Genomic DNA, 25915 nt, shown 5'->3' on the forward strand with positions numbered 1-25915 from the left:
GTGACAGAGGGCTAATCATTTGGGCACTAGACTCCCTTGTAAAACTCTACCAAGATACAGCAGGAACTGTCATAGACATCTTTGAATAAAATTTTGTTTGAAAATTAATCTGCAAAAGTCTGTCAGAGAGAGATATTCACTATATGCTTTCAATCACTTGTTTATACAGAGCTCCCTTTTTCTCTTTGGATCTAATTTATACACAACAGTAGTTAGAGGCTCTATAAAGCTGAAAAATAATTCACGGCAATAGCACTACTAAGAGCAAATCAAGGAGGGCAGCCAAATACAACATCTCTTTAGGTAAATGGGAGTTGTACCTATAAATGTCAGCTTTAACTTTGTCTTATTCCACAGGTACTGAATACAGCCTTTCTATAATATTCACCATTTCCATTTTGAGAACGAATAGATCAGAGTGTCTTTTAAATCACTCCTAAGCTGCTACTAGACCTATGATTCAGCCTCAGAATAATCTAGATAGAACCGTGCTCTGTCTACTACTACTTTTTAAAGCTGCTGCTTTTTTATATCTGTAAACCCAGTTCAAAACCCAATGCCCTATTCATCCTAAACATAATGATCAAGTCTGCAGAGAAGAAAGAGAATGAAAAAGGAGAAAACTTGTTTCATGGGAGAAGTAATAGTGAGTCAAAATCTATTAAACAGAAGTTCAAGCCTCTGATTAAAAATGAGAGCAGTACAATGATGAACATTTATACTTCATTTTTCTACACAGGAAGTTTTAGATAAAACCCAAATGTTTAAATATATAGTGAAAGTATAAAAAAAAGGGTCTAATAAGTGCATTCCAGAAGAAAGGGATCTAATATGATAATGGAGAGTCTAACCTCTTTTCAGCTGAGTTGAGATTCCAATTTTCTGCATCACTAGCAATGATAATGTTACACAAACAATGTTCAATCATTAAATTAATTCCCATTAAATCAATGTCCTTAAAGGCCAAACAGTCTTTTAATAATTACCTGATTAAAATTATGTTAGCATAACATATTAGTTATAGTATATTTATAATTCCCTTCCCAACAATAAATCATTTCTTTCCACCCATTTTGCTGAAATGGTAACGATGAGGCAAAAGTAGGGAAGGGAATCATATTGTCATATCACCACATAGCAAATGTCTGTGGTCTAGCTTCTCCTGGTATTGGTGATACTTCAATATATATTAAACAGTTTTGCATTTCTATTATGTAGTATTTACAGTATGAAACTTCAAGTGCTATAGGAATTAATTCCTGGCTTTTAAGCCTAGACTCACAAAACCAAATTACTTCTTTCAGATATTAACAACTTCACAGTGGTCAAATCCCATCTTTAAGCAGAATTAGCAAAATATGATGTTTTCAATTGAAAATCAAAGTGCATCACAGATAAAAGAAAATGTTACAAATAACAGTGTGCAGTAATTTCATGCTAATACACTGTAGTGACTTCTGTAACATAATTACACAGAGACAAGGGATGGATAGACTTTACAGTGCTTCTAAAAGTTCTGGAAAATGTATCATAAAAGTATATTTTGTTTTCCTCTTCTGATGTTGTTACAAAAGAAGAGTAATGACTGCAGCTAAAGGTTGAAAATGGAGGCGTCTACTTGTATTCGCTGAAGTTACTGGGAGCTTTTTGATGCAGCATTATTAGACATATCCAGATGCTGAAATATCATGGAAATCTTGATATTTAAAAGTAAGTATTTTGATTGCTGTAACTATGACCAGATTGGAACCACAAGGCTTGCTTCACACCTCTAATGAATAAGTTGGCCAATATCTCTTGTATTAATGCTGCTGAAATACATTGTTTTATCAGAATACTTAGCAGGGTTTCAAATTTAATTTTGGGGTTACCAAATAAAGTACCATTCAGTTACATAATCATAAATGACTGTTCAATAAACTTAGCAATTTTATCAACAGCTGTTTGCTCAAAAGAAGCTCTGACCAGATAATCTTTCATTGCCACTTTTACAACACAGGAGAATAATTTTATGTGATATAATTAAACATACATGCAGAGGCAAACACAGACTAGAGCTCAATATTCATGTGTAAGAAACACAAGTAGTTTCTGGGGATCCTCTTCTGTACCACCGCAAAGTGTGTTTTTAAGATTGCACCTGAATGCACACCTGTATAAAGGCATGACACTTGCAGCCACTGGTATGCATCAATATGCTTGCTCTTAGTTTAGAGAATAACAACATCTGATCTTAATAAATAACCTTGGACACATCATCTATGGTACATATTCTGTGTTCAGTTTTGGGCCCCTCACTACAAAAAGGACATTGAATGACTCGAGCGTGTCCAGAGAAGGGCAATGGAGCTGGTGCAGGGTCTGGAGCACAGGTCGTACGGGGAGCGGCTGAGGGAACTGGGGGGGTTTAGTCTGGAGAAGAGGAGGCTGAGGGGAGACCTCATCGCCCTCTACAGCTCCCTGAAAGGAGGGTGCAGAGAGCTGGGATTAGTCTCTTGAACCAAGTAACAAGCGATAGGACAAGAGGGAATGGCCTCAAGTTGCACCAGGGAAGGTTTAGACTGGATATTAGGAAGCATTTCTTTAGAGAAGGGGTTGTTGGGTGTTGGAATGGGCTGCCCAGGGAGGTGGTGGAGTCCCCATCCCTGGAGGTGTTTAAGAGTCGGGTCGACATAGCGCTGAGGGATCTGGTGTAGTTGGGTACTGTAAGTGTTAGGTTAATGGTTGGACTGGATGATCTTCAAGGTCTTTTCCAACCTAAACGATTCTGTGATATTCGTAAGTGCCTAAGAAGCTGTCACATCAGTTTGCATAGTGGTGGCCCTTCCACAGCCTACTGACAGTGTTATATGCAGTGCCCTCTGGGATGGCAGAACTAACTGTGCACAATCGACTAAAACCAGGCCATCTGTACATACAATTAACATTAAACTAAACAATGTCATTAATGAGGTATTAAAGTGCTGCTTTAGCTAAAAGCCTGTCATGGAGGACATCCATGAACACAAGGGAGAAAGAGTCCCCTTTGGCTGAAACTGAGCAACTATGAACCAAGCAAAACAAAAGACAATTCAGAGACCATAAGAGCACACAATAATTCCAGTCAAGTCTCTGTGTCTTTTGACAGGTACTTTCCTTTCTGCTCTTCTCTGTGACTCCAGATTTTGGGGGTGAGGGGAAGTTTTAAAAAAGATCACATACTGAAAGATAGCTTTTTGTTTGAACTTTAGAAGTATTATAAAACACTTTATAAGTCTGTTCTTGCAAGCTTTCCAAGCATCCATCATCACAGTGGCACCTGACTACTTCAGAAACAAGTGAATCACAGACATCTTGCATACATTGGTTCAGTTTTCATGTCACAAATTCTAGTCATCCTTTATTTTTCAGAGTGCTTCTCTGAAATGAACTCCTAACCTTACAGAATTCAATCATCAATCATGCAGGAGCTCTAATTATGTTCCTAAATAACACATTTTAGAATTTAGACTAAAATTCCACTTCAGGTACATCTGTAATGTTGTTATCAAAGTGATCTCTAAAACTCACATGACCTGAAGTAGTACTATGACAGTTCATAGTGAACAGAGGAAAGAAGAAAACCCTCATCCTGTTAAGTTTCACAGAGAATAATGCTATAATGTCATTTATTGATGAAAATCAATACAAATGCTTATGTCTGAAAGTTGAATAACGTGGTTTTTACTGCAAATTAGTTATCACCCTCCTTAAGATCATGTCTCAGATTTGTTAGAAGTGAAAAGCAACTACAAAGATGACTTTACTGGATATGGAGGTTTTTCCTCTTTATGGCTAGATATAGAAATGAAAGAAGCTATTGTAAGAATGGAGTACATACTTATACCTATAAATGTTCTATTAGCAAGTATATCTGGGAATGAACAATGAACATTCCCACTCAACAGATTTATTATCACTGTTCCTTAGCAGCCTATTTGCAGAAGACGTTCTACCTTTCCCCATTCACTTACATCTTTAACCCAGTGCGATGGAAGCCGATTATTCAATCAAAACCACATGTGTTCCTTTATCTCAGTTTCTGTCTGGTAGATGAGGTATTGCACATTTTTAACACAACACCATCTCACTAACTTCAAAAGCACTAAAAAGGTAAAGTCCTACTTTATGATCCCTCCCTCCCCTATTGACAGTGGAAGAATAAAAATTAAGCAGCAGGAGGTTCCTACACCAGGATGCTGCTGTAATAAAGGCAATCCCCTTAATTTGCATGCTGGGAAGCTGACTAAATAAAAATACAAATAAAAACCCAACAGCTCTTGTTTTCCCATATTTGCTGAGAGTGGACCTTCATGTAAGCAGCAATCAGGGAAAGCGATAGGCTGGTTAACTTAAAAAAAAGTTTAACTTGGTATCATTATTTGTTTCCTTTCAATATTAATTTTGGCCTACTCCTTTTATACATATTTTAATATTACAAGAGGTCTGAGGAAATAAAACTCAACAGCTGAAGAAGGGAGACTTTCCTGGCAGCAGCTTAAAAACCTCTTTGCTACTCCTGTCTTTACAGTTTGCAGACAATTTTCCTGGCACCTACCCACCAGTTGGTGTTACGAAGAAGAGCTGCACGGGTAGATACAGCCATGGCACAGCTGTTGCAGAGGAGGGACTCCCCACAGACCAAAAAAGCAATGGAAGACTACCATGGGTTCCTCTCTAAACTCACGTTCATCTGGTGCCTTCGATATCCTCTGCTGAAAAAGGCTTATCAGTTTATAGATGAAATTTCTGTCATCCAAGAAGAGGGAGAGTATTTTTAATAAAGCTAAAATTCATTTCTCTCTTCCTCCCTACCTTAAATGGCCAAAATTGACAACTTAACCGTAAGCTTCAGTACATGAAAATCAAATAGCTGGACAAGTAAAGCTTGCCTCTTCAGCTTCTAAACGTCTTTGCAGGTAAAAATATGGGTTACGGTCCTCCTACATGCAAGGAACATTCAGTTCCTAAACTGTTCTTCATCAGTTAAATCTGTGTTATACACAGGTGAACTTAGAAACATCAGAACTGATTACTTATCTGAATTCTTTACCCAAATATAGTATAAAATCATGTGATGAATCCTAACAATCAAAGAAACTGTTCTGCGTAGATTATTCACCTTAGGATGCTTTTGAAACAACACAGAGAGATGGATAGATGCCACAGACATAAAATTTTACTTTCCCTTTTGCCTCATTTGGTCTTGATCAGCATTTATACTATAGCCAGACAGACATTACCTTCTCACAGTCAATTAATCAGGCTTGGAGCTAGTCCTAGGGGAATGAAGGTGTTTTTTGGGCTTTCACAAAGCCATTCATTCTCCACCTCCTCACAGAAGATGTGTCAGACACAACATCTCTAAATATACTGCCTCATGTACCCAGTGCTATTACTCAAGCAAGCAGGTGCACACAAGATAGAGAAATCCATTATTTTAGCTGTCTCTGAGAACTGCCTGAGTCTTAACTTCAATTTAGGGGAAAATCCAAGCATAGCCCCTGGCAGTTTAACACTAGAGATATCACATTGCTGCAAACAACTGCCCACGCTACTGAACATTTTACTTGGGAGTATGGTTATTCCTTGGAATTACGTTTTCAAAAAATACAATCAAATAAACTTTTGAAAGTAGCATGCACATAAAGCTACGTCCAACCTTTGCAAATGTGTACTGTATACATAACAATAATTCTCAGTATATGTTGTCAGTTCCAGTGATCACTTGTAGTTTTCAAACACATTTGAGATATAGGACACAAGTGCCAAAATTTAATTATTTTTTTGATATTGTCAAGAGGACTAGCCAAACCATTGAGACATGGAAAAAGTGCATGGGTACCACAGGGCTAGAGTACCCCTTTCAGAGAGGTAACTTTATGAAAGCAAATATACATACTAATATGGAAACCTAGATTTAATATAACAGAATAAGAATTTGGGGGTTTCATGGTTAAAGTTGGAACTATAATGTCACAAATATACCTGCTGATGCTAGAAAAATGTGGATACTTGTTTGTTTCCTAATGTGTTTGGTATCTGACTTTCATTTTCCCAGCTTAGTGCTGTGCATTTCAGGCTCAGCAAGTCTGTTCTCTTTGTTGCAGGAATATGTTAAGATCTGAAATTAGTTTGAAGAACAATTAAAATTATTAAATAATGAGGCTGACATTTAAGTTTTGCTTTCTATCAAAAGATAAAACATGCTTTATGAAAGAAGATAGGTAATAACTCAATTTTACAACTAAGAACTGATATATAAGATATTTACTGAAGTTTCTATAGTCAACCAGCAGATCAGATGCAGAGTCCAAATTAGGAACTAGGTCATAGTCCTAAACCCTTTATAATGGATCCTTTTTTGATTTTCTAAACTTAAAAAAATATTAGGTTTCACCACTAAATATAGCATGTGAAGATATAATTGATTTCTAACACCTTTTTTTCAAAATGCTTTTAGAGTTTTCCTCTGAATATTAAATATATAGAGATTGGTGTACAGTTAATCAAGAGAAAATGTCACTAAGAAAATACGTTGTTACAGCATAATGCTTTCCTGCTGATAGGGATATGCCTAGAGTGAGATAAGCAAGATGGAATAATTTATTGAGCAACAGCACACTGCAGGCAGTGCATTTCAGGAGGATTATATTACGCCTTGGGTGGTAATACAAGGAACAGGACTGAGAATTCCGAGTAGCTTTCACCATCCAAGAAGTATTATAATGATTTAGAAGTGCCAAGGCTTGGAGTCAAGTTTATTCTCTTGTGAAATGTAATTTAAACGAGGCAAACAGTGCTCATTTACAGGGCATTATGAACATAACTGGCCATTACTGACACCACTGATGTCCAATCAAAACCTCCAGTTGTGACCAGCATTTTAAAATAAGCAAAACATAAGGGGATAAAAAAAATGGCCCACCAGTGATGCTTTCACATCATTCATCTAATAACTTTGCTAAGTTAATCAAGAGTATTGAGATCTCTGAAGAAAATAATACTTTTGAGGGCAATATTTCAAGCACCGATTATCCTATGGTGAAACCCTATTTATAAAACTATAGTGAATGTTTGTTTTGTTGCAGTCACTGAGAAGTTATCAAATCTTCAATGATTCAGCTATTTTAAAGATATTTCCGGTTATAAGAAAAAAAAAAATCTTCCTGTTTCTCTTTCTTACAGATATTTCCAAGTGAAACAGAGCTTTGCATCTTTACCTGCATAATCTAAAATCCTGCCAGCCCAGTTCAGAAATACCTCTCCTTATAGAAAAATTCCAAGTAAATTGAACAGAGTGGGATAAGAGAGAGACAAAGTCTTTCTATTATGTTTTTCATATTAAATACAAAATACTGTAATATTCTATATAACTTCATTATTTTGTCTACATTTAGTTGAATTCTATTAAACTACGCAAACTTATCGCTGTATTCTGAAGCAAAATTTATGAGGCTGTTCTCAAAATAAAATACTCTAGAACAGTCCTCTGCAAGTTCTTGGTAAAAATTATGCAGCATTATACTAAAAGTGTTGGGAATAACTCTAAATCCTAAACTTCTGCTGCTTAAATCACTGGTTTTCTCTAGCGATGGTAAGAGCTGAATGCTCTCTAGAGTATTTCATAACAAGAGCCCATAAAGTAGTAGGAAGCTAATAGAAAACCTCAAGGAGATTAAACTAGTTTCTCAGCAAGTATAAATAGACATTGTGCCATTGTAGCAAGTTGGTTCAGTTAATCTCGATGAAGTTTTTAGTAAAGATTTTAATAAGCCTAATTTCCTCTCTGAGACAATTTTTTGGTCCCTGTTCATATGTCAGGTTTCCAACATTGGCATGTTCTAATAAGGGCAAAATCTGAGGGAGTAGCAACAATATGAGGGCTGAAGAGAAAGAAAAAAGAGGTTGTATAGAATAACACAGAAGTTGAGCAAAGACTGTATAATGTTGCATTATAATATATCACTTAGACTTGTGGAGGTAGAAAGGGACCTCTGAAAGTCATCTTGTCCAAACAACCACTGCAAGCGTGGACACTGAGAGCCAGTTGCCTAGGACTGTGTCTATCAGCTTTTGAATATCTCCAAGGATAGAGACTCCACAATATCCCTGGGCAACCTGGGTCAGTGCTCAGTCAGCTGCGTGGCCCCCAGCATGCACTGGTGCATGGGGTTATTCTTCCCCAGGGGTAGGACTTTGCACTTCTTTGTTGAGCTTTACTGATTATATAAAGCCCTAGGGAGGAGCCAAGTCAATGGGGAAGAACATGAACAGCAGGACCAGTAGAGTCACGGGCGATACCCAAGAAGAATGCAATGTGAGGCAGGCAGAGAGCAAAACCCGCAGAGTGAATTTAGAAGAAGAGGGGAAATATGGAGGGACAGACAGAGAGAGGAAACTCACTGAAAAGAAAACTTGTCCTTGTTCTTGTGGGAGACTAACTTCCTAGACATCTGCTAGAAATACAACACAGCAGAGCAGGACCAGTCCTGGAGATTCCTGGAACGTGTGGCAGACAACTTCCTGACACAGCTGGTGAGTGACCGACCAGAGAAGGTGCCCTGCTGGATCTCCTCTTTGTGAAAAGAGAAGGGCTGGTGGATGATGTGGAGGTTGTAGGCCGACTAGGGCACAGCAACCATGAAATAATAGAGTTCTCTATTCTACCAGAGGTCAGGAGAGAGCTAAGCAGGACTGACATCCTGGACTTCAGAAGGGCTGACTTTGTCTTGTTTAGGCACCTGCTTGACATAATCCCTTGGGAGACGGTCCTGAAGGGTATAGGGGCCCAGGAAGGCTGGGTGCTCTTTAAGAAGGAAGTGTTAATGGCTCAGGAGCAGGCGGTCCCCAGGTGCTCTAAGAGCAGCCAGCGACAGAGAAGACCACCCTGGCTGAACAGGGAACTTTGGCTGCAACTCGGGGAGAAAAGGAGAGTTTACAGCCTTTGGAAGAAGGGGCTAGCCACACACAGTGATTACAGAGAGGCTGTGAGGCTATACAAGGTTGAAATCAGGAGGGCTAAAGCCCAGCTGGAAATAAATGTGGCTTCAGCCATCAAGGACAACAAGAAATGTTTCTATAAGTATGTCAGTAGCAAAGGAAAGACCCGGGAGAGTCTCCATCCCCTGCTAGATGCAGGGGGAAACCTGGCAACAAGTGATGAGGAAAAGACTGAGGTGCTTAATACCTTCTTCACCTCGATCTTTAATAACAAGACTAGTTGTTCTGAGGGAATTCAGCCTCCTCAGCCAGAAGACAGAGACTGGGAGAACAGCCCCCCCGCCCCCCCCCCTCAATCCAGGAGGAGACAGTCAGTGACCTGCTGCATCACACAGACACACACAAGTCTATGGGACTGGATGGGATATACCCCAGGGTGCTGAAGGAGCTGGCTGGGGTGCTCGCCAAGCCGCTTTCCATCATTTACCAGCAGTCCTGGCCGACTGGGGAGGTCCCGACAGATTGGAAATTGGCCAGTGTGACGCCCACCTATAAGAAGGGTCAGAAGGATGATCTGGGAAATTCCAGGCCTGTCAGCTTGACTTCGGTGCCCGGGAAGCTGATGGAGCAGCTCATCCTGAGTGCCATCACACAACACGTGGGACAGCCAGATGCTCGGGCCCAGTCAGCGTGGGTTTATGAAAGGCAGGTCCTGCTTGACAAACCTGATCTCCTTCTATGACAGGGCGACCTGCTTATTGGATGAGGGAAAGGCTGTGGGTGTTGTTTACCTTGACTTCAGTAAGGCCTTTGACACCATTTCCCACAGCATTCTCCTGGCAAAACTGGCTGCTTGGGGCTTGGATGGGCACACGCTTTGCTGGGTAAAAAACTGGATGGCCGGGCCCAAAGAGTTGTGGTGAACGGAGTTAAATCCAGTTGGCGGCCGGTCACGAGTGGTGTCCCCCAGGGCTGGGTTTTGGGGCCACTCCTGTTTAACATCTTTATTAATGATCTAGACGAGGGATCGAGTGCACCCTCAGTCAGTTTGCAGATGACACCCAGTTGGGTGGGAGTGTTGATCTGCTCGAGGGTAGGGAGGCTCTGCAGAGAGACCTGGACAGGCTGGAGCCATGGGCTAAGCATCAGTGCATTTCAATGCACTGGCCATCATTTCTTGTTTAAATGAAGGGCTTGAGTACAGCATAAAAGACTCCACAGTTCATATATTTTTGTGAACTGAGCCTCCACAGATACATTGCATCTGTATCCTCAAAATTGATTCATGTAATCAAAAATCATATGTATCTTACAAATACAATAATAATGTATATAAATAGATACACAGCGATTTCTGTAACAAATGAACAAAATTAAAAGGGCAACTGAGAGAAAAATATAACTATATATTAAAAGAGTTTTGAAATGGTACCTAGACTTCATGATGTAAACTTAAATGATGTAAGAAGCAGTGACATAAAGTTTCAGTCTACCTTTAAGGAAACAATTAAAAATACTTAAGTTTTGCAACAAGAATGACAGTCATCATAGACCTGCCTTAAAAACTACTGGGCTGGTCTGTGCCCAGACTCTAGTCTAGTCTGTGCATAGACTCTAGTCTACAGACAATGACTTGGTACTTTTATCTGATGTTTCAAATGTTGCAAAAGGTTAAAACTTGTTAACAGAATTTGATCAGAACATCAGAGTTAAGGCTGAAAGAAAATACAAAGTGACACAGTGGACCCAAGATACCTGCAAAAAGTCTGCAGAGTTTTTTAACTACTTCAGAAGAAACAAGTGAAAAGAAGTAATTTCTGTTTCAATCAAAAGAGTTTTTAAGTTTTGTTAACAAGTGACTTGTATTTTTGCACCAAAGGACTTTTGTCTTCAGAGTCATAGCAGGTCTGGAGCCAGACTGTGTGCTTGCAAATCTTTCCTCTAGCTAGAGGAAAGAAAGAGGACGATGCCAGAATGCGCTCACTAGCCCCAAACAAAGAATTCAGAACTGTCAAAGCATTAGCAATCCTCGGTTCATGCTGCTTTGTTTCTGTTAGTGCAGGATATAAAAGCATCTCTGGCTGTATGTTTTGATAACAGAAATGAGTACCTTGTCATGTTCTAAATCAGCAACTGAAAGACTTCTTAAGTGAACGTGACAGTATTTGAAATGTCCCATGCTGCCACACTTAAGATATGCCAATCACAATTAATAGCAATGGATTTGCTATTCCAAAACAAATAAAACCTGCAGAATTTTTCTGCTGAATGAAGAGCTGCTGAGAGAAAACAGAAGCAAAATTACAACGATAGCCAGTTAGCCTGTCAATGGAAATTACTTTCATTTGTCTGTATTCACAAGTGTTAGTAAACAATAATGCTTCAGCTAATACAGTTTTTGTTATATTCAAATTGAATGTGAAATACAGGCTGACATTATAAATAGATCTCTTACTCTTTTGCACTGGATTTCTGAGGTCTTCTGAGCCTTTACATTTAAATAATTTCTTAAGTTTCACATATTTTGGTATCAACCTTAATAAATAAGTGTCATTTTTCCTTCTAGCAAATTAAGGACTGTCCTGCTTGTTGTTTGAAGGAGAGATGTATCTATAGCTTCCCCTCACTCAGTAGGAACCAAGCGAATATTTTATATTATTCCAGTGGATTCTGAAGAGTTGTGCTGAAAATCCACTTGGTAGGGTGATGAGATCTCTCTGTAAATAAATGCCTCTCACCTTCCAAGTTTGGTGAATTCCTTTTTCTGAAGTCTCAAAACAGTTTTGGTGCTCCCAGCTGCCATGTCCCACCAGCGGGTTTTACTGAGTTGACCCTGTTACCATGGGAAGTAGATACAGGATCTCCTTGAACAAATTCCTTGTTTTTTGTTTTGCTTTGTTTTTCCCCCAGTGAATTCTGCTTTTTTGTCATCTTGTTCCACTTCTTTTCATCTAATTTCTTCCTCATCTTCATGTTTGATTCAAGGCTTCCCTTTAAGACCACCTCAAGCACTCATTTTCACTGACTAGCCAAAACCCCTTTTTCTTTGCAAGCTGCTGAGCAACTACTGAAGGGCTCCCTTGTGGGCTACTACTCTGGACCTGTGACTTACGAATCTTTGGGATACCAAGCAACACAGGCTTACTTAGACAGACATAAGGCAAACAATTCAGATAATAATTCATAAGACTGAAGTGTGTGATTAAATCAGCTTTGTCTGCTTTAAACCTTTACTGGGCAGTCTCCTATAAAGCTTTTAGGGACTAATGATGTTGGTAGTACAGCAGGGATGCTAAGGCTAATACCAAGCAATAAACCTATTTAAAATTACTTGCATTCATGCAGTAAAGAAACTAATTCACAAGTTTTAACCTATCCAGGCAGACAGATGTAATGAGTCTAGTTCTGTAACGGACCAACTGCTCTCTCACAGTTGGATTCCCTAAACGGTTACACTGGGAATATTCTGGACAGCAAGAAAAATTTATAAACCCACCCACATACATTCAAAAAATTTGTAGCTCTTGCCTGGCTCTGAAGTCTTTGGTTTTCTTTTAAAAAAACCCACAGCAAACAAAACAATCTCTTCAGCTTTCCTCAGCTGGCCATCACTGCTCAATGCAAATTATAATTTCAGAAGTAATGACTCTAGATCAATGTGTTTAAAATCACACCTCTTGTGGAAATTCGTCTCTTTGGCTTCTTTTCTTTTTTTGGATGGTGGTGTTAATTTAGCTTTTTTCCCTTTTAGGATTTTCATACTCGATTTTCGTGCATACCTTTAGCTTTTATGGATGTCATCTGATTGTTTCTAACAGAAAATAATGTAATTTCTGAATTACCGGTTGCCAGTGTTCCATAAATATGATACTTTTACCTACAGCATTCCATCCAAATTCATGTTAAAATATAAAAAAAACTATCTGGGTGTTTGGAGGCTGCAGTGGCCATGGGTCTTTGTAGAGCAGATGCTCTGTGCAGTTATGAATAGGTGTACCTGCAGTGCCAGTAGTAACTGACAATTACATGGATATGCCAGAAAATATTAGTCCTGTTTTGTTTTCAAGTGTTATTATATAAATCTTCTTTGTTCTCAGATGAAGCTGTGTTTTCCTACTCCACTTTGCATTACAACCCTAATTTGTAGACCAGAATTTTAAGTAGTATATACCAAGCCAAGATCTGCAGTCTCTGATGTCTTTAGGATGCATGGTTAAAGCTCTGCCAGAAGAAGTAGATTGTGAAGGACTTGGGAATATTAACAGAATGGGGAAGTAGCCTGAGCTACCCCAGATGCTAGAGGGGTTTGAGAAAGCATCCAGGAAAGCCAGAGAAGGTTGAGTCTAAACATATAGGAAAACTGAGATAAATCAGAAGAGGCAGAAAAGCATAGCAGATACAAAAAAACCATTTAGCACTGGTGACTAGTCTAAATTTAGCTTAAAAGCCAAATCCCAACATTTTCTGTCTGCCTGTGTAAGAAGACAGCACTCACATTAACTATGAGTAATTTTACAGCAGATGATGAGAAATACTTTTTCTTCTTCCCCCCTGAGAAAAATCACCTTTCTCGAATTAGACAGCTATAATCAAAACAAGCTAGGAGGTAGTGCTCTAAACTTCTCATGGTTCCCACAATGCAGGGCAGTTGTCTTAGAAACCCTATAGCACAAGCACTCTCAGTCCCTCGCAAGCTGCAGGAGGTAGGCAGGGAAGGTGGTCTCTGTAGCAATGAGGAGAATATACAGGTTTTCTCTTTGAGGCAGTGTCTCCCTCTGACTCTTACCTTGTTGCACAAATGATCCGTACACAAACCACATGGAGTTGTAGAGGGTTGTGGAGGTCATCGATCCCATCTGAAGACGCGGGGGATTGAGCCAGTTCAACAGGTAGACCAGTAGCCCTACTAATAGCACAGTGCCAGCTATGCATGCCCACAGGGAGAGGTCAAACGGTGCCAAGCAGGCAAACATGTCCACTGTCTTCTCCGCCTTTCGGAGCAGCACACCCACTGAGTAGTCCATATAACGTGTTGTGAAGTCCACCACATTTTCCCTGTCGGGGGTGATGGTTAGGGCGGAGATCCCTATATCAGCTCTCTAAGGAAAGAGGAAGAGAGAACAACATGCATAAGTTGGAGCTACAGAAAACATCTTTGTTCCTCTGTGATTTATGGCAGCTAAACTTATGGAGAAGCAGAGGCCAAGTCCAATGTCTTAAGCATCATAGATGTAAACCCAGAAACATGACTAAGGCTTGAACAGAATAGCTGTACCACACACCTTAGTTTCTGCAAGCAAACATCACTTGGTAGACTTGGGCATATTATCTCGCCACATTGTTATTTTTCAAGGAATCAAAACACTCAAATACAGATCATAGCTGGAGGAAATCTACTTCTGGGCATTTTTCTCAGCCTGGCTTACTGAAGCCATCATAGTCATTGTGGCAGAAGGCAGACCTTGTGTAGAGCTTTTCCAATCAGAGGAAATTAGTTGCCTGACAGAGCCACATGATATCCATTTTGATGACATGATGATCATGACAAAAGGCCGCTGCACTGAGGGCACTTCAAGTTTTGAAAAACATCAATTCTGGCTGCAGAGTCTGAAGTGCAGAAGAGCAGATATTCCATGCAGTTCCTTTACTATTAATTCCTCTATATCTTCCTGCTAAGCAATTCCTCTCTATACCAAACCGTCCTGCAGCTATCTTGGACTTGCTTTTACATTTTTTATAATTTAAAGAACCCACTTCAAATGAGAAGAGGATGAATAACATTGCTTGATCTAATCATTGTATTTCACAGCATGTCTGGGTATTAGGTCTCCAGAGACACCAGGCACAACTACAGCAGGTGCTATTTTACTTTTCACAGGTACAATTAGAACTGCAATAAAACCAAGAAAGGATATTTAAAGCAGACATACTAATACCATTTTTAAAAGGCCAAATACTGAACAAAAAGACTGTAAATTCTAGATATTTTAATATGAAAAAAGAGTACTTACAATACTTTAAGCTGCTACTAATTTGATTTAATCCATTTCTGTTGTGCCTAAAGCAGTGTGTGGTCCTTTGGAAGGGGGTGAGGAGAGTACAAAGGCTTGAAAGTACTGTGTCAAATTTTATTAACTCTCTTGAATTTCTTTCTTCTTGCCCAAAGAAAGCAGAGATTACTAGTTCCTTAGAAATGTGATGTGAAATATTAAGTGGGAAGGCATGGCAGCTGAAACTGATTAGAATCAAATTTGCAAATCATCTGGGCTCTTTTAATGCCATCTGCAAAACACTCTGCAGCTCATGGTACAAACATCCTTTTAATCACAGTGCATTTAAGACATCAGTTTATGTGATGTTACTTTAACTTTATATTAATTGTTCACTGGTTTGAGAAAGTCACAAAAGATAGCTGGAGGCCTGATGATTCGGACGAAAAAGGGTTTGAAAATACTGATTTGCTTAAAAGGCATCAATTACGCCATCAGCTTTCATTTGTGGGTTAGATTCTCTAGTGTCTTAAGTGAAGCTGTGTTGATGTGCACAGCTGAAAGCATGGCTTTCTGAATACACTTCATGCCCCTCCCAACAATTTTTTGTGAGTGATGATTTAAGTGCCCTTTCCTCACAGTCAGTAGCAAACTCACTAAACCAAGTAAAAATTTCATCATAATTGTCCATGGAAACATTCAGATCATCTGAGTCTTTATCCTCTGATTATCAAACTTTTGGTCAACAAGTGACTCAAGTGATTCACCAGTATCAGCTAACAGTTAAGTCCTAGCTCCAGTGAGCAAGTTGCAAAGCAGTCATAATTTGAACTGTTTTCCACAATTGTGAATATAAATTCATTTTAAAAATAATTTACAAATGTAAAAGTCCAATGCTCTATACCATTGTCAAAACAGGAAAATGTGGCTATACTTAAACAATAGAATTGTTTGAGGTTTTTTTGTGAATGTATATCCAAAAATAAAATAGGAATTCAGGGTTAAAGGAGGACACATGAAAACAAAAAGTCCTAGACTTAGCCCCTGCTGCTTAACTTCAGCTGTGTTATTAATTACCAGCACGTTACTAAAGTACTGCCTTACTACACAACATTATTGTGAGGTGATAGTTCAAGTTGTATTTGTAAGATATCTGAGGATTCTCCACTGAAAAGCAATGTACATAAGTAAAGTTACTTTTACTAAATAATAGATTAATGTAGGACTGAATGACTAATATATTTTTTCTGCTTTTTTTCCTGTTTTTTTAAAGAGAAACAAATTTCTTCATGAAACACACTGAAGGGCACTGCATGAAAAAGCACAGTATGTGGTATTTGTGAAAATACTTCTATTGTACATCTCCAAGGAGCAGTCTCTTCAAATTCTCCAGCATAATAGTTCCACTCTGGTTACTAGCCAGCTATGACAGAGGAACAACATTGCCCTAATGGAAATGTTGCACTGCCTTTGTCATACTGCAGCAGCAATCATGATAAAATTATGTCCTGCAATTAAAGAGTGGTATTAAAGTAAAAAATAGAAAGCAGAGTCCTGACTCCTAAGTACTCCCATGTTCAGCTCTTTAAAAAAAAAAAAAAGTTACACTGAAATACAACTACTCTTAACTTACTAAATTGAATCATAAACATCAGTTTACCAGAAACCTACATTTAGCACAAAACCAAGCTTAAGTTAACTTAATATTTGATCTACTGACTGTGAGCATTCTTAATGAGGTACAGATTCTGTCAACTTGTATCAAAATTGGAAGATGAAAAACATTAAATGCTTGTCATTAACATGTCAAATTGGATCAGAGAAGACATCAGTTTGAAGAAGTCAAGGTTCACTTAGTGCTTCTGAGATAGAAAGGCAAGTGCATGTAATTATGTCAATATTTAGATGTAAAGCTGCCAATCTGAATTATAAACATGTAAAGCTCTCCACTAAGTTTTCACAGTGCCAGAATCAACCAACTATCAGTATCTTAGATGTCTGTTTAACACATTTCTGATGAATGAAACTGTGACTCCTGAAAATGACTGACTGAAAAAAACAGCAGAGGGCATTATTTTTCTTTACGTAACCTGCTTACGAATTTGTATTCCTTAACAGCAGTTCCCTTGAGGTCATTGTAGAGCAATGTTATCAGAATCAGAAAGACCAAATAAAATGACCAAATGGGTCTGATAGCATTGTTACTGGTGTCACAGAATCAACTCATCAGCAAAGCCTAGAAACCCCTGAAATGTCCTTGTGATATTGCTGAAGCAAGCACATCTCGTACGTATGGAAAGCAATCTAATGATGTTTCCTGTGGTTCCTGATCAAGAACAGGGAAAATACATGAATCTACTTTAAAGTGGTCTCATGAGACCTTTCATTTTACCCATTTTCAATGTTGAATCAAGTTTCAATAAATGCTGGAAGCAATAAATCACAGGCCCGCATGTTATGTAGTTATTAATATGGACAGGAAAAAATTAATGAGAGACATTTTTTCTCAAGTTAACACACATACACTCAAATAATTCTCCTTTTATTCAGCTATTATTTTTTCTTCTTACTTCATCTCTCTGTATGCTTTCTTCCTCCCTAAGCTACTCACCTTAGGAAGATGCATTAGAAAAAGAGCCTCATAAGAGGCTTCTACACGGCTTGCAGTTTCTCTTAGAAATGTTTAGGCATGTAATTAGTTTTCCTTCTCTGATGGATCTAAGTTGAATTGGGCAGTTTTCCCTATGTTATTTGCTTCCTGATGGCTCCTCACTGGAAGAAAAAGCCTAGCAATCAAGGTAGCAAGTTGAAATGTAGGAAATAATGGTTGATGGATATGAATATCACCAGGAAGCCCAGAGACATGCTGGAAAGCCTACTGTCCTCTCCCAGAAGTGGCATTAGCCACTTCTCTTGCCTGTCAAACAAGCTCATCCCTCTGGTAATGTGGACTTGAGGGCAACTAAAGGAAATGCTGTGAAAAGACACAGATCACTGAGATAACTGAGCAAGAGAAAGCACTGCTCCCCTGATATGATTTTAGCCTTTCCATAGAAAGCTGCTGCTCTCTGAACTAATCCTGTTTGCGAGTTGAAGCTCTGAGGGATGCACTGAAAGCCCCAGTCATTTGACAGGAGAAGGGCAAGAGCACCACGTGCTTCTATCAGAGTATTTATCCCCGATAGACATTCTGGTGCAGGCGCTCAGCAAACAGAAAGCTTTCCGTAGTATGGCTACATTCAGTCTATTTTGACAGAAGAAGGTGTATGGAGCAAGGATGTATCTAATACAGGTCTTGGCACTCAAAGAAGGGGGGGCTTGAATCAGTTTCCAAATTCAAATTAATGACCAGTTGCTTTGATCTGATGATTCCAGCTCCTGTTTTAGCAGCCAACAGGGACCTTGTCTTCGAAGCTGGAACAGAGTGAACTTGGCATAATGTCATTTCCACAAGGCCAGCTGTGGACCTAGGGCATGTACTTGGCACCGCAGGGCTTCTGCCCTGCACTGCAGCTCGAGCAGGGCTGCTGTAAGCAAGGGCAGCCTGGGATTGCTCTCCCTGATACCAGGACCTGTATCAGAGCCTGCTGCATGCTGAATCAGGTTAATGAAAACAGCATATACTGATCTTTAACATAGAAATAATGTGCTTACTACAGCAACTGCCATTTCATATGGAACATCTGTAGGGGCCACAGACATCCTTCTCAATGAGATGCACTGAAAAAGAGATGGCAGCTCTTTTCCATTACCCTCGAGTGGGACTTGTCCTTTGCAGAAATACATTGTTCCCAACTCATTTCTGGCTCACACAATAAAAGGCAAAGAGCACTCTCTCTGTTTCTGGATTTCGTCCATGTGTTGGCCAGACTATCATGTAAGACTTGATTGGGAAAACAAGGAAACACTCTGTTTTAAGCAGGTTAGATCTTTAATTTAAAACTGTTCTCTGCTCCTTTGCTTCCCCTTACAAAGTTGCCAAGCAGATAGATATCTGGGTTCTGGGAGCAGAACTCAGTTCACAGTAAATAAGAAAGCAGCCTTTCAAGAACAGCTTGCACTTGGTAAGGGGTAGATATACACTGGCTGTTTGCCCAAAGGTTCTCTTTTGACTTAAGAGGGACAGAGAATAGGAGAGAAGGACACAGTGAACCTTTACTGTTAAAATAAGAAAAATAAAATATTACATTTTTAAAAAAAAATACCCAACAACCAAACACGTTTTTTGAATTCCAAATTCAGGTCCATTATCTCTTCATACTTTCTAACTGTATAGAAAGATTTTATAGTCGTTAAGACTCATTTACAACAAAACTGTAGCAGACTGGTAAATCAGTTCCACTCATGACATCTGTTTACAGATCGAGGTGGTTGCTACCTTAAGCATGTTATTAGAGTTGTATGAGTCTCTGCCTACAAAGGAGACAAGAATGCCACACACATTTTACAGTGAACCATTTGATTCCAGTTTTGAGTTCTACCTTATGAATCATTCATTTCAAATAAATAAAAACTGTTTCAGTCCCACTTCCATCTCCAGAGCCATCCATCTAGGATTAAAACCCCTCCAGTTTTGTTATACAGTGGCCTGATGAGTCCTTTGCTGAGTACTGTTGAGAGTAGGATATAGTATAACATCAGATTTAAGGAGTGGAAAAAATGGTAAAAATAAATAAATAGGCCATTGTGGTGTTATGTCTCATAATTAGACAATGGATTTTTAGTTATTAAAGTTTAAAATATGGAGGAAAATACACTTTCCTAAGTGGCTCCAGCTTACCATCTATGATCACAGCATTCCACTTTCCAGCTTTGTAAGGGCAGGGAGACAGGCAGAAGTTTATTAATACAGTGTAGATGTATGAAACGTGTCACAGGTGTGACATGTGTGGTTGTTTTCCATTCCAATAGGCTTTCTACTGCTCAGGGAAGCAGAACAGGTTAAACCGATCACTAATTTTTTTTCCCATGGGGATAATTTTTTTTTTGTTTTTCTTTACTCTTTTTTTCTCTCTCTTTCTTTCTTTTTTTCTTTTTTTTTTTTTTTTCCCTTTACTGCAAGACATTTTCCAGCAGTTTGCTAAATTTTAGCTGAAGTATTTAATGATTAGGTCCTGTATCTCACCATGTTGCTCTTTAATCTTTGTTGTGATTATCAATTAAATTCCACCTGACGATTTGGAAAAGTGCTTCCATAAACAACCAGTAAGTTATTTATATGAATATCTACAGCAGTTATTTAAGGAAAAACAACACATGTAGGTCTCTATAGCTGTAAAAGCTGCCTCTACAGGTTAACTAACAGCAAATAATATATATGTATGTTGATGGCACAAATGAGACATCAGCAGAATAGAGTCTGAATAGCCTTTTCTCACTGGGGGAAACTGCAAGCAGATAAGATGTGAAGAGTGGAAAAAAAGAAAAATAAGGCACATTTATTTGGTTTAATTTATTTATGATACAATATTGAGCCTTTATGTAAAATTAAGTAGACTAAATGGTTTATTAATTACCAAATAAAGTATATATTGCTCTTGATTCATACATCTACTTAATGTGTTATCTATCAATAAAATATTTTCTGTTGATTATATACTTCATGTATTCATCACATCAACATTTTACTTACGTAACGTACCACTAATTATTGGAACACCAATGTTTCCTCTTTCAAACAGCCTCTTCAACTTATTTGTGTCAGGTCTTGCCAAATTAATTAGGATGCTGTGCATCTCATTATTTGACTGTATTCAGATTTCATACTGCTGTACTTTGGTTGGAAAAAAGAGATTTCCCTGCTTCTTAAATAGTTACCAGCAAGCTCCATTTCCAGCTTTTTCTTTACTGCCCAATGCACCTGGGCATAATATCAAATTCTGGTGACATATGATGAACAACATGCTATCAATGACTCATTAAAAAAGGTTACTGGCTGATGCAAACATAATGCAGCACGTATTATTTAGCTTTATCAAATGACCTTTATTTAGTAAGTTATTAATAACCTTACCTTAAATACCAGTTCTCCTATCAGTCCATTCCATGACCCATCATCCTGAGGACTCCCATACTTGTGATCCGGTGCAACATAAATTTCATATTTAAAGCCGAGGTAAGTGGCCAAGGCTTCCAGCACATCTATTGAGAAGCCCTGATACTTCTTCGGTTTTCCCAGAACATTTTCAGACACCATAACAAAGGGCTCTTCCTAAACGGAAAACAAATGAGGAAACTCTTATTAAAGCAATTTCATGCAATATTTGGGTGCTGATTTTTTTAAATGTATAGGAGGAACTATTTAAACACTGTTTATACACAACTTTCCTACAACACATTGTTAGCAGTGTCTCTTACATTCTGTGAAATGCTATTTGTTATGTATTTACTTCAGTAGAGAAATTTAATTCTCTATTATGCCTTTCAGAAGTATATCTTCTGTTGCAATATTACAACTGAAATGCTTTTCAGTAATGCCTTCTGTCTGCACTTATGCTTGGCAGGGCAGACATACACTCATATGTCTGTCCATAAATACAGAGAGTTTCCACTGACTGGGCAAACACTGTATCTGACAACTGCAACTACTAATTCATGCTCTAAGGAATGAAAAATGTGGCAAAATAGGCCATACCGCAGAAACATGCATTTCTCTTGTCCTTCTGCTGTAATCTGAATCTGAATATAAACTGGTTGATTTCAAATAGTTCTATCCAAAGAACATCCATTTGATTAAAGGAGAATCACTTACGCGACTTAAGGGTACAAATAAGATACTGAAAGTTGGAATTGGTTGGCAAGATTTCAAAACAATATGCCTTTTTTTTTTTTTTTTCTCCCCCAAGAGCTGTAACTATTTCCTCTATTTTTTGATTAATATTTCTAATAACATTTTCAGAAATAAATTATTTTCTGGCTAACTTCAGTTTCTTTTTTCCCCTCTCTGTTATTCTTCCAGCTATTTAATTTCTAGGCATTTTCCTTCACATCTTTTTAAAATGAAACACATTATTCTGATATACTGCACATTATTCAGATCATATTTCTGAGCACAAAAAAAAAAAAATATCTGCCATAAATGGATATTACTTATGTTCATTTTCTCTGGGAACACCTGTCCGATCCACCTAAGTAGAGCAAAACGATCAAATCCCCCCAAAAAAGAGATGAGGACACTGTAAAAGTTTTTTGTTTTGTTTTGTTTTTAAATTTAAATGTGCTACATTTCTTCCTTTTAATTCTTTACATGGTGTTGTAATTTAGTATGAGTTTATCAGAAACGTATTCTGAGGTACAAAAAGTTAAGTCCGGCTCATAATGGCTTGGCCCTGATAAGCACATGAAACCGCCTCCTGATCACATCCTCCTACTCTGCATAACCCACAAGCATACAGAAGAAAACAGAGTTGATCTTCTGTAGTATCTGTGGCCTAGACTTTCTTCAGAGACATTTCTGTTGGTGTTTAAATAATAATTTTTTTTTTTTATCATTCTCCTACACATCTCAGTGACTTTAAAGCCAAAGTACTTTTCATAAATTTTTCAACAATACTTCAGTAAATATTTTTAGTTTGTTACTATGTCATTCTGTATGAACAGGTATCACTGAATTGTAGGCAGGGTGTTCCTGGAGTAAGAAAGCATCATTTGTAAATGTTTGAGTTAACATTCATGAGGATAGCCACATGTTGAGGATGCTGCCAAAGAAGAAAGGCTGCAACAAAACTGCACTGGCAAGATGTTCTTTTCTGATTGTGGGAAATCCAGAAAAAAAAAAACAACCACCCAAAACAAAACCAACCCCCAAACCAAACAAACAAAAAAAAAACCCACCAGGAAAAAAAAAAAACACAACACCAAAAAGTGGTGTTGACTGTCTCAGGTTATTTCCCAGTTATCAGATGGAATTTCTTTCTTTCAAATTATCCAAGATCAGCCAAATGGAATAAAAATAGAAAACAGCAAGTGCAAGTGAATTTTTAAAGTAGTTTTACAGTGCCTGAGTTTCGAGAACACTGAAGGAATTGAGATGACGTTGATGAAAGCTTCTCCTAAATGAAAACACAGAGTGAATTCAGCTTTTCTGATCACTTGGATGAGAGATTCCCTACATACAGACTCAAAACTACTGGAAAAAATGTTTCCACAAAATCTAAACACACAATGAATGAAATTCTAAAGATCTGTGTGTACGAAGGGTGTTTTAAAGTTGATAATTTTCATATTAGAAAGGATTTATTCTTATCGCTTCTAACTTATTAGAAATTAGTTGCCCATAAACTGAATTTTATTCAGTTACTTAAAAAGCAATTGCTAATTGTACTGATTTAAAACACCACTTAAAATGCAGTTTTTCATGACTGATTTCAATCTTTTATTAAGCTATGTAATATTGTTTGCTTTTGAGGGATTTACCAAAAAACCCCAGTGTCTGATATGCTATATACTTAATGAAATATAAAGTCAAATATCTTTATGCAAAGCAACTAACACTTCCCAATTTGTGTTGGAGCCTGGAGCAGCAAAACGTTTCATCATATTCCAAACAAAATAAATCTATTTCTGTGGCATTTTTTGGTAATAGTTTATATTTCTCAGAAGGCATTGAAAGAGGACAAAAATATTTGTCTTGACTTTTTTCCCCCCATAAATGCTGCAGGCTGAAATTATGTCCATTATCCTTTTGTACACTGTGAGGGTGCTGTGGGAGGTCCAGAGGAAAGACATATACAGCCCTACAGTATTGATGTTAAAATGATTGTCTCCATCCTTGAGAAAGAAGATCTTGCAGAAGGAAAATACACAAACCCAACCAATGCATTTCTTACCTACTGAACAGAAAAATAATGAGAACAGCAAATAAGCTCATAGAAAGTAGGTGTCAAAAAGTGACAAGCTAACTGATGAGTTTTGAGGTGGCAAAATTCACTTGAATGATGAAGCTTCCATTCGACTCCAATAAATTCAAGAAAATCCTGATGCACTTTCTTTCCAAAGAAAGTGATATTTCAGACTATAAAAGCAGGTCTTTCTCAGAGAAGCCATACAATTGCCATTCTTGGAGATACTCAGAACTCACCTGGTCACAGTCCTGAACAACCTGCTCTAACATTAAACCTGCTTCATACAGATGCCATGCAAGATCTCTTCAATACTAAATGGTTCCAGGATGCAGTGAAGTGATTCAAGGAAGGCCAGAATTCCTGCTTCTCCTTTCTTCCACTTTTGGAGACACCTCTCCAGGGGACTGATGAGCCTCTGTGGGGCAAGAGCAGACTTCACAGACTGTAAAGTCAGGGAAGTCTGGAAAAGCAAAGAAGTCACAACGACATGACTGAGGAGGGGAAAAAAATGGAAACGAATGGATTTCTCCCCCTTAACTTCTTGGTTTCACAAGATGGATGATCTGCCTCACTGGGCCTCAAGGCCATCATATATATTTAGGGGATGGCTTTGCATCCAACCTCTATGGAGATCCTTTAAGAGAGGAGCTACTTTCCTTCTACTTTAACCCCAGTGTGCCTCCTTGACAACTGAATGCAGCACTACTAAGACTATGATAAGAGCTCCTTTTCAAAATAGCTCCACTGTTATCACTGGTTTCTTCTTGGGATCTAAGCTGTGCTGTCCTGATGAAGAGGTAGATGGGTGTAAGACTTGATGTGGATCAAAGGATTTTTTACACAGTGTTGTGGGTTAACCTTGGCAGACAGCTAAGCACCACACAACCAATACTACCTGCAGCAAAATGAAAGTCAGCAGCAAATAGGTGAAGTTTATACTGGGTGAAGCTGTGCATATTGCTTTTTACAGTTATAAGAAGGCTAAGTTTGGTTCCAGGAACAATTACGCCCCAAGCAAGAGCAAGAGAAGCTGCAAAATGCTAGCAGACTAGCCTTCTTAGGAAGGCTAAAGGCAGACCCAAGATTAAGGCAAAATAGTGTAAAAAAAGGAAAGTGTTGGGAAAGATGGCATTATAGTACATTGGAGAAGGAGCTCACAAAAACTCTTGTCTCCATCCATTTACCTATTATCACTAGGTCTATAAAAGTTTTTAAGGAAGAAGCTACACATTAAGACTGACATAGGTTAACAACATACTACATATTAAGACTGATATAACTTAACACCTTCCTCCCACCAGAGGAACTAGCTACCTTCTCATGCAATAGCTCTGCTGATGCTTGCCTCCTTTATTAAAGTAATTCTACTACTCAACCACCACAAATCTACTCAATTTTTGTAAGGTGAGTTGATCTAATTGCCAGGGGTACAGACAAATGCCAGTCAGGACAAGCACTGGAGTAAGACTGTACAAGCAGAAGTGATGGAAGTAGCAAGACTGTGCCCTTTATGGTATCAGGAAATGGTTAAGCAGCTCAGACATTTTACCCAAACCTATTTTCGGATGTTCAACACAATATTATTTGACCATATTTCATAAATTAGCGTTTATCATTGAAATAATTGGTTGAATAAGAAGAGTCATCATCACCATTTTCCATATGCAAACCAGAAATGCATGGATTTCATGACTTATACAGCTGAGAAGTGAATCCAAGCGTGCTGGGTCAGGGACAAATGCCTTATCCATAGACCGTTTTCCCTCTATCTTATTTTAATGCATTAAAACATTCATATCTGTGTTCATGAGTCTAAGTGCAGGAAAAACAGTAGTAGAAATCAAGCATTAGATGAGAAGAAAGGAATGTGGGATCCAAACATGAGATGTTGTGGAGGTTTGAACACAGGCGGCAGCCAGACGCCACGTGGCCGGGCCGACCCTTCACCTCCCCCTCCCCCGTGAAATAAGGGAGGGACAAAAAGGAAGAAAATTCGTGGGTTGAATAAAAAGAAAGAATTTACTAAACATAACAAGAGAACAACAGTAACAATAGTGAGTCCAAAAAGAAACAGGTAAAATGCAGCAGTGGCTTTACTGAGCACGGCGACGCACCCCCCCC

At 38.4% G+C, this 25915-nt stretch overlaps 1 protein-coding gene across 1 annotated transcript in view; it reads right to left on the reverse strand.

Moving 5' to 3' along the window:
* The window catches only part of GRID2 (glutamate ionotropic receptor delta type subunit 2), a 594006-nt gene that overhangs the window by 120430 nt on the left and 447661 nt on the right, over window positions 1-25915 (reverse strand). Inside the window, 2 exon segments of the mRNA XM_026848052.1 lie at window positions 13748-14060; window positions 20965-21162. Of these exon segments, the coding sequence (XP_026703853.1) occupies window positions 13748-14060; window positions 20965-21162 (511 nt within the window).

The sequence above is a fragment of the Athene cunicularia genome, assembly GCF_003259725.1.
Source record: "Athene cunicularia isolate RWA chromosome 4 unlocalized genomic scaffold, athCun1 chr4_part2, whole genome shotgun sequence".
In the NCBI taxonomy this organism is placed as follows: Eukaryota; Metazoa; Chordata; class Aves; order Strigiformes; family Strigidae; genus Athene; species Athene cunicularia.